Consider the following 15,981-nt stretch of genomic DNA (forward strand, 5'->3'; position numbering starts at 1 on the left):
CAAGCCCAGTGTTTCTCCGGTCCATTCAGATGAATTGTGTCAATACAATTGAAGGGCGTTAAGAATAAATGTGAATAAAATTTCTGCCCACAGCTCCTTACGTTCACTTCTGTTACATAGGTTAACTAGTATCGCTGAATACAGAGATGTGTCAAGGGAACAGGAAGCAAGTCCCAAACACGGACGGACCAGAATATCCGGTAGACTCATGGGTTGCAGCAACCTGACAAATCTAGGTTCTATCTCACTCAAATCTAATTGTATCTGCTACAATAATCATGCAGTTTGATCCGATTTGCCTTCATTCTTTACCAGCAATGTATGCGAAAGCAACACCCCCTTTACAGTGACGATTTTGATTGTGACAAACCTCTTTAAAAGCAATAGAACAATATGAAGCACTTCCCGAAAAATGTGGGTCAATGAAAACTGGTCTGTTGCATGGATGCCATCATTTAGTTAACCTCAGTTTTTTCGATAAACTTTTACTTTTTCGCTGCCCTTTGCTCTCTCTTATTTTGATAAATAATTATGAGGTCTTCAACAAATTCCCTTGAATCCTGCTCAAGTTCGATACCTTGTCAGAACATGCTGTCCATAGATTTGTTGAGACAGTCCTGCAGCCCAGGTCATTTTAACTCCCTCTGTCAAAAGGAATGCTTAAAAAAGTGCCGTCTAACATATTGACCCCTTTGAGAAGTGACGGCGGCGAATGTCTGGCTCATCACTGTAGCAGAAATATTGTCATGGATCAACAAACCTGCAATGACGTCGTGCACTGAACTGTTTACTAATTATCCTTTCTTCGCCCCCTAAAATTTCTGGTTGGGGAAACTAAAATGAACTACTTATGATGAAGCTACCCAAGTATACCTTGTCGGTTAGCTGGTGGAAAATAATTTAGAACCAGCCATGGCCTCAGGCCACCTGGGGAAGAAGAATTGGTTCCAACACGGATAACAACGTAAACGAGTACACATTTTACAACCGAAGTCTTTATTTTTTGCAGTATGCTGTGATTTACTTTGCAACTTCGAAGCGAAGCTGCATGCAAATGCATGGGAGTCGCAGCTATTTTGGTAAGGAAGCTGAATTGGCAAGCCCTGAGTTGAGTTGTGCAGCAAAATGAGCAATGTAAAATTTCTTCAGATAGTTGTAATAACAGGAGATCACATGCTTCTATCAGGTTCGACTGCATTCCAGACGGTGGAGACTCCCAGTAGTTGTTTCGAAACAAAGGAATGGTCATACACTGTGGGAATAGAACTATCTCCGCTTCCTTGAGTCGAGTGAATTTCGTTCACGTTTTTATCTGCTGGAGGTACATCGTGCCAAAATTCCCTCTTTTGCGTAGGTCGCCCTTCATAATCGGACAAAGGCCATTGGTTGAAAGGAGCATGTACGTTCGAATTTGAGGGAGATACGTACTGCTTCCGAGGAAATGGATCGACAACATTCGTCGACATCCACCACTGATCTCTACAAAACCTGATGGGTTTGAGGACAAAAAACAGAGATTTCTTCATATCGTTTGATTTGACGTAATAATTCAACAGAATAAGGTGACTGGATTACATAAGAATTACCCGGGACCTTCCTGGGAATTAAAAAAGTCCAAAAAATTTCCCAGCTGGAGTCTTGGAATTACCTCGTTTCCAAAATGGTTTCAATACCATGTTTGGGGAAAATTAAAGGTAAAACCTTTAAAAAAGGGCCAAATCTAGTAAGTGTATGTCTTAAATAGCAATTAACATCCCTGTGCGGTTACAATTCAGTTCACTTTCCTCCTCTTCAACACTATTTTGATACGTGTTTTAAGGTCAAAGTAATACTTCATAATCGTGAAACTTTCGATTTCGGCTTATTAAGTGCACTCCCCACAACGACAAATTGTGGGAAATAACGATCAGATGTTGGTATATCAAGGAACACACGAAACAATATTCTTATTGCTTTGCGATCTGACAGACTTTTCCCAGTACGACAGCACAACTTTCCATGAACCGTTGAATGAGATTCAGGGATGGGGTCACTGCGCGCTGCTTCGTACCGTAGCAAAGAGCGAAGTCAGACCGTAGAATCACCATCACTGTTGTCGCCTATGTTGATATATTTCCTCGAAATTGCGGAACCTGGTGTTTCTACGTTTGTTAGTGTTCTTCTGAACCAGAATGATCCACCACCCATTATTTGTTGGAGGCGAACTGAGATCTACTGATTCAAACTGTTTGATAATATAGACAATGCTGAATCCGTAGGTGAACGTAATAACTTGAACACAATAATCCCTCTGTATATGGCGAACGAACTGTTTGCATTAGCAATATGTGAGATGTCCCAGATCAAGTACATCAGTCTTGTGAAAAATTGGCCTATGAGAATTGGTCGGAATGGTCTCAGTTAAGGGTCGTTCTTGGTGCAGGACGAACCTTATTGATCACACACACTAATGTGTCTAATGTGTCGAATGCTAGACTTTTGTGGAATACACAAATCAAAGTATGCATTATTTTAACTTTTCACTTCAAAAGCACCTTCATAACCGACAAATTTATCAATGTATCAATTATTACTCTACTTGGGAACGAATAGCCTTAGCAAACAATCTCAGAGAACAAAGACAAGCGTGAATGAAAGCTAGTGCCCGTAAATGTGCTACAGCTATTAGTCTTCAGAAACAGTTAGTGTAATCAAAAGTTTTGTCTGCATGCTTCTATCGTCAGATGAACATATCCTACCTGTGTACGGGTAATCAAACAATGTTCGATTTAGTTGCTCTTGACTTACGAATGCTTTAAGTGAACAGACATAATTGATTAGTTACAAAAACAGTATAATAAATTTTCCGCACATATTCGAACGATTGCAGCGTTCCCAAAATGAGTGCTCCTGAGCATGCGAGCTCATGTTTTACGACATTCTCGTCAGTCATCTTCAACGTCATCACTAAAATTGCTGTTATTATCTACGTTACCAGCCTCCTAGTCGTTATCGTCCCCACCTTCTATTTCCTTCGCGGTGTCACTCGTGTCTTCAAAAACCCATTTTGCTAATTTGCTCTTTCTCGGCAGTGGAACACTTTATAATTTTGTGGTATTGTTAACTTCTGATGGTTCTAAATCGATCTGAATAGTAGAGAAACCGTCTGCAAGTTCACAAGTTTTCACCAATACGAATTGTGTTCAAAACGCCTTCCGTCACGGAAGCCCGTTTAAATAAATGTATGTTGTAACCTTTTTTGAAATGTTCACCACAATAAAAATACTGTCCTCGGATTTGACCCAAGAGGAGGCAAGATGGATGAACAGGGTTAACACGTCTCTACATAATCGCATTGTCAAAAAGACTTGGATAATTTCATTATGTCTATCTGATCACCAGTATTCTATTGATCTTTGAACTAGGAATGTTGTGAAGCAAACCTGACTGGGTGCTCAGGGAATTTCGCCGTCTGACGCAGATCCATTTCAATGTACCAGGGCTGCTCGAGTTACGTAAACGCATTATTTGTTTGGCATTTCAATGCGGAAATCCAAAGATAGCTCACCACTGCCTAGTACAGATTGTGATATTTTGTTTAAAAGTGCCAAAATGAACCGGACTTAATCCGCGAATAATTGTGTTATGAGTGTCATGAGAATCACTTGCACTCAAAGGATTCTCTCAGTTCCAAAGTAACACTTGCCTTCTAGACTTTTTACTGCAACAAATCCTGACTATTCCAAAGAATCTAGGGAAGCTTTGACTTTCAGAGAAGGTAGGTCCTCTAAAGTTATGAATTTCACCTCCACAGACACCAGCAATTTCAATGTAGGAAACTCTCCTTTGAGAAGGATTTGTTTGAGGAAATATAATCATTTCAAAAGATCTCTCCAACAGAAGGTTTCGTACCATCAGGATGCGGTATGTTGAGAAATCGACCTAGAATCTAACAAAAGTTTCGCACAGTTCAAAAATTCCAATGCTATTTAGCAGGTGATATGTGTTTCCATGTATCAGAACACTAGCTATCTCAAGAATGAATTCCTTTTTTTGAGTGGTTGGCCAAATAATACTTGGAACCGCTCCTTCTGTTCCCTCCTTCTAAGGTGGGAGCTAGAAGCTAAGTCACAAAGGCACGATCCGTTCTTTGCAGAGGGTGGGAGGCCGGTGGTTCGAAATATATAATGTCCAGGCCAACACACATGGGCACGAGAGATATTACCTTCGTTTAGGGAATGAAGATTTTTTTGCGGGCGACTGCAATTCTTTGTTCCCAGAACGTTTGTCCAATTTTGAAGCAGATAACTTCATTACACTAATACCTGTTTACAATTGTTACAGTGGTGAGTCTGAAACCTCGGCTGTTAAAAAAACTACGGAGTTTTACATATACCTCAACGGACATTCTGTACCTTAAACCACCAGAGAGATGGTAGCATGTCCTCCGAATACAACTTAGCGGAAAACCCTTAGTTCTCAGAAAACTCACCGAAATTCAGCTCTAGTGGACATATCAGGATCGCTGTCCTTTAGGCAGATACTGTCTGTCATTGGAGTTTGAGCCGGTTTTACGTCCTTCTGGATAACATCGATACCTGGCTGATGCAACTGGTTCTTAGTATACTCATCCGGATGGTACCAATCGTCTTGTGGCGATAAATTCGGTTTCTTGCTTGCCCGCGTTCTTCGGTATACTCGATTAGCACGCACCCGATTCTCGTCAACAAATTTGCGATTTCGTCTCATTGATGACCCGTTTTCAAACATATCAACTGCACGAGGATGAACCGTCCAATAGGATCCCTTTCCTGCCTCTCCTGATGGACGAGGAACTTTGATGAAGCAGTCGTTGAAAGACAGTGCATGGCGTATGGAATTTTGCCATCTATACGAAGATACAATGGAATTCAGCACACCCAATATTTTCACCATCTCTTGCATTTCTATGTGAAACACGAATAAGGTATCAAAAAAACACATAAAGCCGAGTTGATTGAAGCTACACCAGTGCTACGGATGTAAATTTTCTTGGCTATAAGAGACGGTGTTAGGTGGAAACGAAAATGAACCAAAATTACCCAGTTTTACAGTGTACGTAGACATACACAAATTAGTGTCAATGTATATATACTCAGAAAGGGGGAAGGGCGCTACCAGAAGAGAGCCTAGCGGCTGAAACCGCAGAAGTAAAAAGCGGAATGGGTTTCAATGATTTATTCAGAACAAAAGGTTATAAAAATGACAATTACCTATAGGATGAATTTGTCTCTTTCTGTGTACGTAGCACAGCTGTCTGAAGTAGAAATTATATTTTCGTAATATCCGTCACAAACAGAAAATCCGGTGAAGCGGATATCCTAAGTGCGAGTTAATCACACTGCTAATCAACCGTTTGTGGCCGAACGGTTGGTATTCAAACCACCCACCGGGAGGTCGCATGTTCGAAACTCCCTGGAGTCAGGTCCGTATAATCTATTATGGGGCTACAGAAATTCCTTGGCAATTGCTTCTCCCTACGATGTGCAGCGGTGAATTTCCCCCAGTAGAATAGTATGCTATCATCACCAGTCACTTTCTCGGATTCTTTATTCCGGTGCAAGCCTATCACCAGCCACGCTCTTGAGGGTTGCTTTGAAACAAAATCACATCCGTTCAGAGTAATAAACATCTTTATTTACGCCGTGTTTGCACAATGTCACGGATTCAGCGATGGTTTCTATCAGAACTCCAATTCATAGAAGAAACTTTTGCCAAAATTTTGCCACAGTCACATGCTGATATGAAATTCTGCTCGCTAACTTCGATCGGCAAATTGTACTGCTCTTTCTCCAGGTTGTGACTGGGACGCCTTCAGACGTGTCTCAAACACGTCTTTTCGTTGTGTTTAAGTCAGTCCTAATACCAGAAACTCTTGAGTTTGAAGTACATGCTGCACCTTGACTTTACTGACCCCAAATCTCATAGAGTATACGGTTATTCGTACTCCTAATTTTGACTTGACGATTTCCAGCCTTCTCGTGAGAAAAAGTGCCAGACTGACATCAGAGCCTCGAATAAAGTTATAATGGGCCGTGTCGTGCGAAATACCGAGCGTACTTGCGGAAACCAGGTCAATGACCTCAACTGCTTTGAACCGGAACTTCTGTCTTGGACAGTTTATACATGGTATTGCCGTCTAAGAAACTGGTGTAGGTATGCTGGAGAGACGCAGGTAACCTCGAGTTACCCTGAGCACTGGCCGTCTTTGTATTAAGCAGAATTCTATTAAGAGAAAAAAGTGAGGCTTTGTACGAAAACAACAGTATCGATTGGTGTGTGACACATCTGGTTATCTTAGTTGAATTAAGCGTGAGCATAGAAAATGTACCTTTGCGGGACAGAGCGAACTATTGCCATCTTTAAAGAGGTCTTATGACTCAATCTCAGGTAAGGCGAATAAAATTGGAACCTGTCTTTGAAAACACACTATCTTTTCAGGCAACTCGGTGTCTCGGATTTATCAGTTTGACCAATTCTTACTAAGTGATGCGTTCGATTAACCATGATTATTCTCCACAACAGGGGACCTCCTTCCCGTAAGAAACATTAGGTTTGAGGAAATAGCTCCCGCCCATTGAAATCTTACTTTACTTTATCGTTGCGCAGTGCATTACGTATATACATGTATCGTGATATCTCGAATATCGTAGCGACTGAAACATGAGGAGGCCTGGTGCAGCACATTCAGTTGCCTGGAAAGACCACAAATGAGATATTCAGCTGGGCTCCAGGTGAGTCTCTCGCAAAACCAAATTAGTTTGCAAATGACTGCATGTTGAATCATGTTTTTTGCACGATGTCCGACACAACGCAGCATATTTCACCGAGGAAAATTACTTACAAGTTTCCTGAAAGTCCCTCAACAGCTCAGGACTGGCTTTACCCTTCTTGGAGCTCACCAGGTGGTGGTAATCCCCACGGTCCCTTCAACCTTATATTTTGCTTGAACTCTAAATATGTAGCACATTCAGTTGAAGAATATCACAAACAAGAGATTCAGCTGGGAGTCGTTTGAGTCTACCAACAAAACCAAACTGTTTGCAAAAGGGTTCAGTTCGCGAATTGCTTACAGTTTTCTTTTAAGTAGAACATAAATTTGACTGCACCTACCAGATGATCCCCAAAAAGGGCAAAGCCGGTCGTGGGCAGTGAAAGATTGCTCGGTAAACTTATGAGTAGTGTTGTCTGTAGGAACTATGGCTTGTGTTCTTGTTGACGACAATTTGCACCCAACCAGTGTTCTCAAAAACTGCCGAATGAAATACTGATGGGCTAAATAACATTTGCTAGTGGCTGCACAGCACAAGCAGAGTCAGTCATGTGGAACGAAGTCTACTGGCTGATAGCTTGCGACTTGATCGCTGGATTTTTCGCACCAAAACCTACAATCCACGAGTAAATACGCCGGTTCTTCACTTAGTGTCTTACTAGAGATGATTAGTTTGGTCGCTGAACTACGCGTCTGCAAGACAATACGCATTCCGACAACGGTTTGATGCATCTTTTTTCGCTAGTACACAAAGATATTGCTACCAGATTGGAATGCCAACTCCCAGAACAAATTATATTTAAATCACCTAGGGATGAATTGGAACGATGCACAAAACTTTTGCCATAAAATTCGTCTCCAAGGGTAGCCGGACAGTTTGTCTGATTGGATAAGAAAACTCCAGGGGTGACATCGACATAGACCTGCGAAACCGACACTATAGTTTCGCGCAATAAGAGTTTGAGGCTATTCTTCATCCAAAGCGGAAGCATATAATAGTTCGTCACTCTGAACCCACTTACGGGTGATTAAACCTTGGCAACTTCACTCTGAAAAACGAACTAATAAAAACTGTCATTGAAAGAGGAAGATACATTTTATTAGTTCGTATCTGGAGTACACCACCCTTAGTGATCCGAAGATTCCACTATTCCTTTGTAATTTACCAAGCAACTCCGACAAAGCGGAGTGAACTCAAAAAATGAAACCGACCTTCTGGTATTCACGATTACCTGTTCCGCAGACACTAGTAATTCTCACCAGCACACTCACTGTCTTCCGGAGTTGGCTTCCTCCTCTAACAAAAGTCATGTCATGGATTTTCTTATACTCCAGTGACAAGTAATTTTCCGATCAACCACACCAAAAACACTTGTCTTTGATTTGATCGACGGTCTCAAGACCTAACATTAATTTGAGTAATATTGCTTCAACTGTCATTCGTTAGAAAGGCCATCCGGATGTGTCGACCACAAGCGCGTTCGATAAAACAGCAAATTGGTTACAGCTAAAGAACTAATGATGGAAGACAGCAAAAACTGCTGGACGTAACGTCCGCAAAAGCATCACTCTACTCGAAGGGCGCACATATATCAGGTGAAGGGGACTTTGGAATTCTTTTCAGCGTCCTTGGAGAACGGCCTCACAGGATTTCTAATCTATCACCATTGACATCCTGTGGAATGACAAGTTTCGGCTGAGACCAACTTGCAGAAGAAAGAGCTTTCGGTCGCTCTCCTCCTGTGACTTCTTCAATGAGAATAATTCGTACTTTGGCGGAGTTCTACCATAGAAATAACTCGAATGCTTTCACCTATTTGTTTAGTTATTTAGCCAAACCTTAGTATAGGCACCAGCTAAACAGTGGTGTTGTCCTAAAAACTTGCAAGGTGCAGCTGACTGTGAGAAGTGGTTCAGACCACCTGTCGCTGTGATCGGTTATTGTGGAACTAATTTTGCCTAAGCTGAAAGCAGAATGAAAATCTTAGCCCGAGGCAATTAATTAAAAATCTGCTTGAAGTTGATTCTTCATGTTAAAACTACATGTGGGATGAGAACAGGGCTAACATATTCTTAGAACTCGCCATTCGTTTCTGTTTCAGATAGCACAAAGTCAGTACATAAGCAAGTGGTATTGCAACAGCTTTCCGGACTGGAAAAGCAGCCCTCTAAAATTAAAATACGGCCACTCATTTTGATACGCTACGCAAGGAACGCGAGTAAAAAACTTCTTGGAATTGACTTCATTCGGAAATTGTGAACTCTAGCCGTTACTGCGTTCGAGTGTACGGTTTTTAGTTACAATAGGAACTAATCGAATCGTACCGAGGTTTGTGACGTGACTTAAATTATGTTGTAACTCATGAGACGTAGCTCATGAGCCCAACCAGACGATTGAAATGAGGAGGCTGAAATCGTTGAACTCGTGAGGGTCGGGTATGGGAGACTGTGAAGACTTTTTCGATGAAGTAATTTAAAATACTCCTGTTGCGTTCCCCCTACTTTGAGGAAACTCCAGCATCAGGTGGCTCATACTGATAGTGTCATCTGCATATGCCGAAGTCGTTTATTCTCTAATTTTCGCTCCCTACTGAACGCAAAATTTTATATAGAGCAGCTAGCTTGACTAATGTTCAGTGGCCTTCTATGTGCACGGATTTGTCATTCTGTCGTTTAGGGCCCACGTGTGTGTAGGCCCTTGTGTCGGCTCCTGTAAGCCCAAATGGGTAGATTTTCATCCACGCCCAGTCCTGCACAGATTTCAAAGAGAACTCTATTGAACACAATAATGGTGCCTTGGTGAGGACAGACAGACTTAGAAATGGACGGACTTCAAAGTGAGTTTATACTGTTCTTTGGCTAGTGGTGAGATACTCTATCACCCTCAGCATTCTTACTCATATATTTGCGACTAGATGCTTAGCTGATACAAGTGTCCTCCTTTTATTAAGTCTTAAGGAGAGAACACCGTCCCAAGTATTTTAACTTTTAATCGTATTAGTTTGAAAAGTGTAGTGTCCGCTTTCACATTTACTGGAGGTAGATGCGATCCATCCTAAGCGCGGACAAAACTAGGACCAATCGGTCGTTTACATCAGTGTTCTACATTCCAAGCGACCATGTTCCATATGTTTCATAAGTTTGAGCCATTTTTGCGGAACTAATCACATTTCCGAAATGTTTTATTTCCGCATAGAACTTAAGATTTTGATCATGATATGTTGAAAAACTTGAATTCTGGACAAAGGAATGTCCATTAATTATTACCGGCTCTCATGAGCAATCCGTTATTATTCTCTGGAATAGTGCTACCTTATAAGTATAGGATGGAAGGTGTTTCGCTCATCATCTGGAGGCCAATCTCTTACCTAGTTCAACGAGCCTAGCAATTGAGTTTCACGTGCAAGTCATATCCACACAACCTACCAGTATTCCTCAACATTGCCATAATCCCTGTTATTATGTGTCTGCTTATACCAGAAGAGTTTCTTCATTCCTCACAGTGTGGTGACCTAAGACTTGTTCGACGCAGTTCATTCAACGGTATTTACACAAAGACATTCTCGGGGTTATGGTCTACACGAAGCAAACTGTCTCTCATTGCGCGTCTAAATCTGAACTATTTTGGTTCAAAACATGTACCCTCATCAATCTACACTCACTCAGTGTCTTGTGAACCAGAGATCCTTGCGGGGCCACAGCTTTCAACTATGAATAGCATTTAATTGAGAACCTTTGGTCGCTTTAATCTTGCCTGCAACTTTTCAGCCAGATTTCAAAGTAATTTCTGTAGTCTCATTCTTGAAGGCATTAGAAATACTTGGTCTAAACGTAATCCGATGAGCGTGTACAATAGCACATTCGTCGAAGTGGAATTGGCCCTTTTGCACTTTTGTTCGCTTTTCCTATTAGTTTTGCAAAGATGTTGCTCAGCACTTCCAAAATGGAAATCCAAAAACCCATATATCTAAACTGTCACGGTTGATCAATAAGTTCGTTGACTACGTATGATGAATGGAAAAGTAGTACATAAGGTTGTTGGGACCTCGGGGACTGCGCCCACCTGAGAGCCCCAAGGCGAAACCGGTCGTGGGCTGTCGAAGAGTCGTCAGCAACCTTGTGAGTAGTTTCCTTCATGAGAATGGACACCAGTTCTTTCGTTGGACATCCACGTCTCAACAGCTTTGAGATCAGTGTCTTTCTGTGCGTATGTGTTGGATACATTAATTAGAAAATAGTGAAACAGCGTAACCGTTAGTGGCTTAGCAACATAGGACGTCTTTGCTAATACGGGAACTTCACAAGACCAGATAATAGTTGGGGTGCGGCTGGAGACCATTAAGATATCTGTTGTAAACGCTGAACGTGGCTTACAAGATCACCTGCTGGTTTTCAAACGCGTCAACTTATAGACTACTCTGAGTTTTCTCTGTCTACCTATTTTAGTTTCTGTCTTTAGAGAAGCCTGTGATTCACTCAAAGCTAAAAAGCTGACCGGAACCCTCGCCCATATCCTCGCGTTTTCCTCTATAGTCAACTATTTCGAAAGCCTTTGGTGAAATTTTTTTGGCCACGCTGTTCTGTCTGGATACTCAGAGAACTAGCTATACAAAAAAATCGTACATATTACCAAGTTTCGTAAATTCAGATTGGTGTATATTACTAGATCTCTGAATAGAGGTATTTCCTACAATTTTTAAAATTCCTCCGGAGATTCCGACTTCACTCTTCAAAAACCATCCTACTTTTAACTTATCTGGCACAGATCGTCGCAGCAAGTGGGACTAAACATTGTGGGTGCCTCCCGGCAATAGAGCGCCTTTACCTCATTTTGGCCATTTTCAGACCATAACTTGCAATGCCCTTAGAAAACTAAGTCAGTCCACTAGGTCGACAGCACTGGTGAATATTCACGGTGTTTGTCTTCTACCACAACTTTGCCGTCGGAGATCAGTCGAGCCCCTCGAATGTGTCACCTTTCATGTCTACTATAGGTAGGAAGGTGGGCAGACTTACCTGCGCGTGTTTTTCCGGTAGTAGGCGAATGTCGACATAATCCAGGCATAGATTTCACTCAGTGTGATTTGTTTAGACGGTTTGGAGCTCATGGCTGAGACAATCAAAGTAATGTATGAGAATGGTGGTTTGGTGGAGACATCTGACAGGTCGACCGCATGCACATTAGATGGCTCACCTCTGTGGGACTGCTCAAGAAAACTTTGCGTTTGGCCATCATAGGCGGAAAGATTCGCTGTTGTGAACAAACCCGAACTGGTCCTGGGAAATACACAAGCAGCGCAGGAGTATCCGCAAAGGGTAGCGTTAAAGTTAATCCGTGAATTGAACTTGTGTTGTTCGTCCAAACAGTCATATGACATGTGATCTTCTTCATATGTAGGGATTGGGATATTCGAAGTTGAGAATACGGCATGCGGCCCTGGACCGTGAAATGTGTTTTTGTGATTTTCCTCGTGCTTCGGATGCGTTAGAGACACGGGCGAACAGGTGACCGGGGAGGATGAACTAGATTCGGTGTTCGACCCCCTCGGATTTACATTGACATCCCCGAATATGATCTGTGACTTTGTATCTGCCTTGTAAGCATCTCGACATTCAGTGGGTTTAAGGAAACTGAGGTTGGATGGAGGCGTATCATGAAGTGAATAACCTACAGACCTGTTAGGTGGCACAAACGTGTTAATATGAATGGTTGAAGACTCCTGGGTAGTATAGAAATTATTCATCAGTTTGGTAGTGGTAACACAATCATTAGCGGCAGTCTTTTCCGTCAGGCACCATGTTTTGGAGAATTCCGACTGTAAAAAATTCAAGGGTGGGTGCGTGAAGATGAATGGATGTTTGGATGCGACATCCTGTTGATTGGACGGTCTTGTGAATAGATTTGATGCGGACGGTTTCTGTTGACCGAATGAAAATAGCTGTAAGTCAGAGGCTGGGGTCTTCTGAAATCCTTTCACAACTTCTCCAAAACGCTGGGCCATGGCTTCGAGTGGTGAAGGACGAACTGGTTCATCTGACTGTTGTATAAAATGGTTCACTTGATCACTTGAAACGGACGCAGATTCACTGAGTTCGTCTAAAGGAAATTTGTTTTTGTCCATCTGCGAAACTGTAATCGTATGTGGAGATTTCGAGTAAGGGACAAAGGATTTATTCAGGATCTATTCGGTTTGTGGTAGCCAATCAGCCGTGAGTTTTTCATCCGTCCTCACAGCAAACACTCATGGTTCTGACCTTCTGTGTGTTCACTTTCGCACATGCCGAAATACTACAAGCTGATTGGTTGGTTTTGGTTTGACGGGGGAAGGAAATTTGGAGCTAGAACCAGGCTTCAAGCACAGTTTACTGTTAGCGTCTGATCTCCACTCCGTAAGAAACATCATTCGATGCATTCAAACTGATACTCGTAGGTATTTTAGTTTGGAACCGAACAAATCCTAGTAATGTTTGCTTGTTCACCGCGCTCGGCGATGGATTTGCAAATGAACAGAGCAACAGCTAGTAGTTTTCAGGGGCTGCTTACATTCCGCACGAAAGCCAGGCTAAAAAACATGGATACGAAAACTATATTTTCTGTCCACAATAGGGCTATACACAAGTCGTAAAGACAATAAAGACCGCCAGTGGTGCGCGAAAGAAATTGATTAGCCCACGATTTATAATTGGGTGCTACAAATTTCTCCCCATCCCAAGAATACTGTTTCCTTGCTCATTTGGGCTTTGATTCCAGTTTTTATAACCATATTTTGAATTGTGTAATGAACCTGATAACGGATAACTACAAAACTGTTGGCTCTCTTCGAATATTTTGTTCTCCTTGACCGAAGCCATATTGTAACATCTTTTCTGGCGACAGACAGGCGATGCGGTTAAGGCTCCAACAGTCAAATCATCCTGCTGCATAGATCGAGTAAATTGTGTTAGATGTTTGCAGCTACAAACTGACTGCGAGTTTTCGTGTCTTGGATCTCTGTAGGCAAATAGAACCGAATGAGGCCAAAGCGTCAGGTAAAATAGCCAGTAAATTGCACCACAGCTGTTATGTTTCCAACGGAATTTTGGCTGGCTTACTGGAAGCTTTCACCATTAACGATGGCTCATAATACGGAAGAAGATTCATTCNTTCGTGTCTTGGATCTCTGTAGGCAAATAGAACCGAATGAGGCCAAAGCGTCAGGTAAAATAGCCAGTAAATTGTACCACGGCTGTTGTGTTTCCAACGGAGTTTTGGCTGGCTTACTGGAAGCTTTCACCATTAACGGTGGCTCATAATACGGAAGAAGATTCATTCCTTTATGACAAAAAGCAATCTGGAGTCGCCAAACCAATCTTTCTTTAGTATTTTTTCACAGGTGCATCTTGTGAGTTGGGCTGATTTGGACAGGACAGTAATGAAGGCGAGTTGGGTCATCACATAAGGGACATATTTGTCTGCATTACTCCGCTCATTCCGTTGGTCAAAGCAATCAACGGGTGGCAATCTTTGTATTTTTTCCTCCTGCTTTAATCTGCGCAGAAGAAAACGCTCGAGTGAAGTCACGATTTCGAAGGCTGTCGGTTGTAATTTAACTGAACTGTTCGTCGCATATGAATTCTGCTAAACCGGAATAAAGTGTTCAAAGTTACATTGAGGCCATCTGGTTTTTGTGTTTGTCTCAGCCCACATTCAACCAAGAATATTACACTGGCCAACAGCATCACAACAGTTGTTTAGTGACTACTCACTTTGAATATCACTATAAAAAACTAAGAGGACGCAAAACCCTACGAACGCTGGTCTAAAATCAACGCAAAAATGGTCCATGATCATTAACAGATAAAATTTAGCATAATTTCTTTAGATTTTACATAAGTGATCCTCTAAGGCTGTCCATGAATCTGAGTGACTGTTTTTATTCATTCTATGTAACTAAAAGAAAAGATTTCAGCTACCAACTGGTGACATCATCCGTACTCGCGTGGGCTTAGTCAAATATCTTTGTCGGATATCCTGTTCAGAATGTAGACTAGGAGAACCACACTGCCCTCCAGTAACTAAAAAGCAAAAACTGAGGTGTTGAGTTGCCACTCCTCCAACTTTCTTCAGTATAAAATTAAGAATAGGTATAAAAATTCGCGTTAAAAATGCTCAGTAACGTTCGAGAGGTGACGATTCAAATCGATTAAACAAATTGTTCTGAAATAAGTAAATGGTTTACTTTTTACGTCTTCACAGTAGGAAATCTGGTTATTTACACGACCCATTTCCCCATCCACTAACATCTACTCTCACCATTTTGCAAAAAGCTATTTGCCTCTGAAAGGACCGAGAACTCCAGGCTAATTAAACGTGTAGGACTTTGGACTTTGTGCCAGCATTTTCCTTCTTCATGAGGTTTCCCGCATCGAATCACCGCGAGATGGGTGAATAGCACCCGAAAGTATGCTCATGTTTGTCAGAGAACGAGAGAGAAAGTGCTGGGGATGTTGCCGATAAGTATATGGAACAACATGCAATCATGGCCATCGCGCAAATCACGAACTGGTCACAGTCTCGCGCTAGAGGACGAGAAATATGGNTTTTTTCACAGGTGCATCTTGTGAGTTGGGCTGATTTGGGCAGGACAGTAATGAAGGCGAGTTGGGTCCTTACGTAAGGGACATATTTGTCTGCGTTACTCCGCAATCAACGGGTGACAATCTTTGTACTTTTCCTCCTGCTTTAATCTGCGCAGGAGAAAACGCTCGAGTAAAGTCACGATTTCGGAAGCTGTCGGTTGTAAATTCACTGAACTGTTCGTTGCATATGAATTCTGCTAAACCGGAATAAAGTGATCAAAACTACAGTGAGGCTACCTGGTTTTCGTGTTTCTCTCAGCCCACATTCAGCTAAGAATAGTACACTTGTCAACAGCATCACCACAGTTGTTTAGTGACTGGTCGCTTTGAATATCACTATAAAAAACGAAGAGGACGCAAAACCCCACGAACGCTGGTCTAAAATCAACGCAACAGGTAAAATTCAGCATAATTTCTTTAGATTTTACACAAGTGATCCTCTAAGGCTCTCCTTGAATCTGAGTGACTGTTTTTATTCATTTTATGTAACTATGTAACTACCAACTGGTGACATCATCCGTATGCACGTGGGTTTAGTCAAATATCTTTGTCGAATATCCTGTTCAGAATGT

General features: G+C 41.9%; 1 protein-coding gene across 1 annotated transcript; it reads right to left on the reverse strand.

Annotated features, from left to right (window-relative positions):
• Nucleotides 1-987: 987 nt before the first annotated feature.
• On the reverse strand, nt 988-12,959 carry T265_08863 (hypothetical protein; the record flags this gene model as incomplete). The annotated part of the gene is made up of 3 exons (XM_009174780.1): nt 988-1,488; nt 4,472-4,867; nt 11,807-12,959. 3 exons carry the CDS (start codon nt 12,910-12,912, stop codon nt 1,170-1,172), a joined length of 1,821 nt encoding a protein of 606 aa, XP_009173044.1.
• Between the last annotated feature and the right edge of the window lie 3,022 nt (nt 12,960-15,981).

The sequence above is a fragment of the Opisthorchis viverrini genome (assembly GCF_000715545.1).
Source record: "Opisthorchis viverrini unplaced genomic scaffold opera_v5_242, whole genome shotgun sequence".
Classification (NCBI taxonomy): domain Eukaryota; kingdom Metazoa; phylum Platyhelminthes; class Trematoda; order Opisthorchiida; family Opisthorchiidae; genus Opisthorchis; species Opisthorchis viverrini.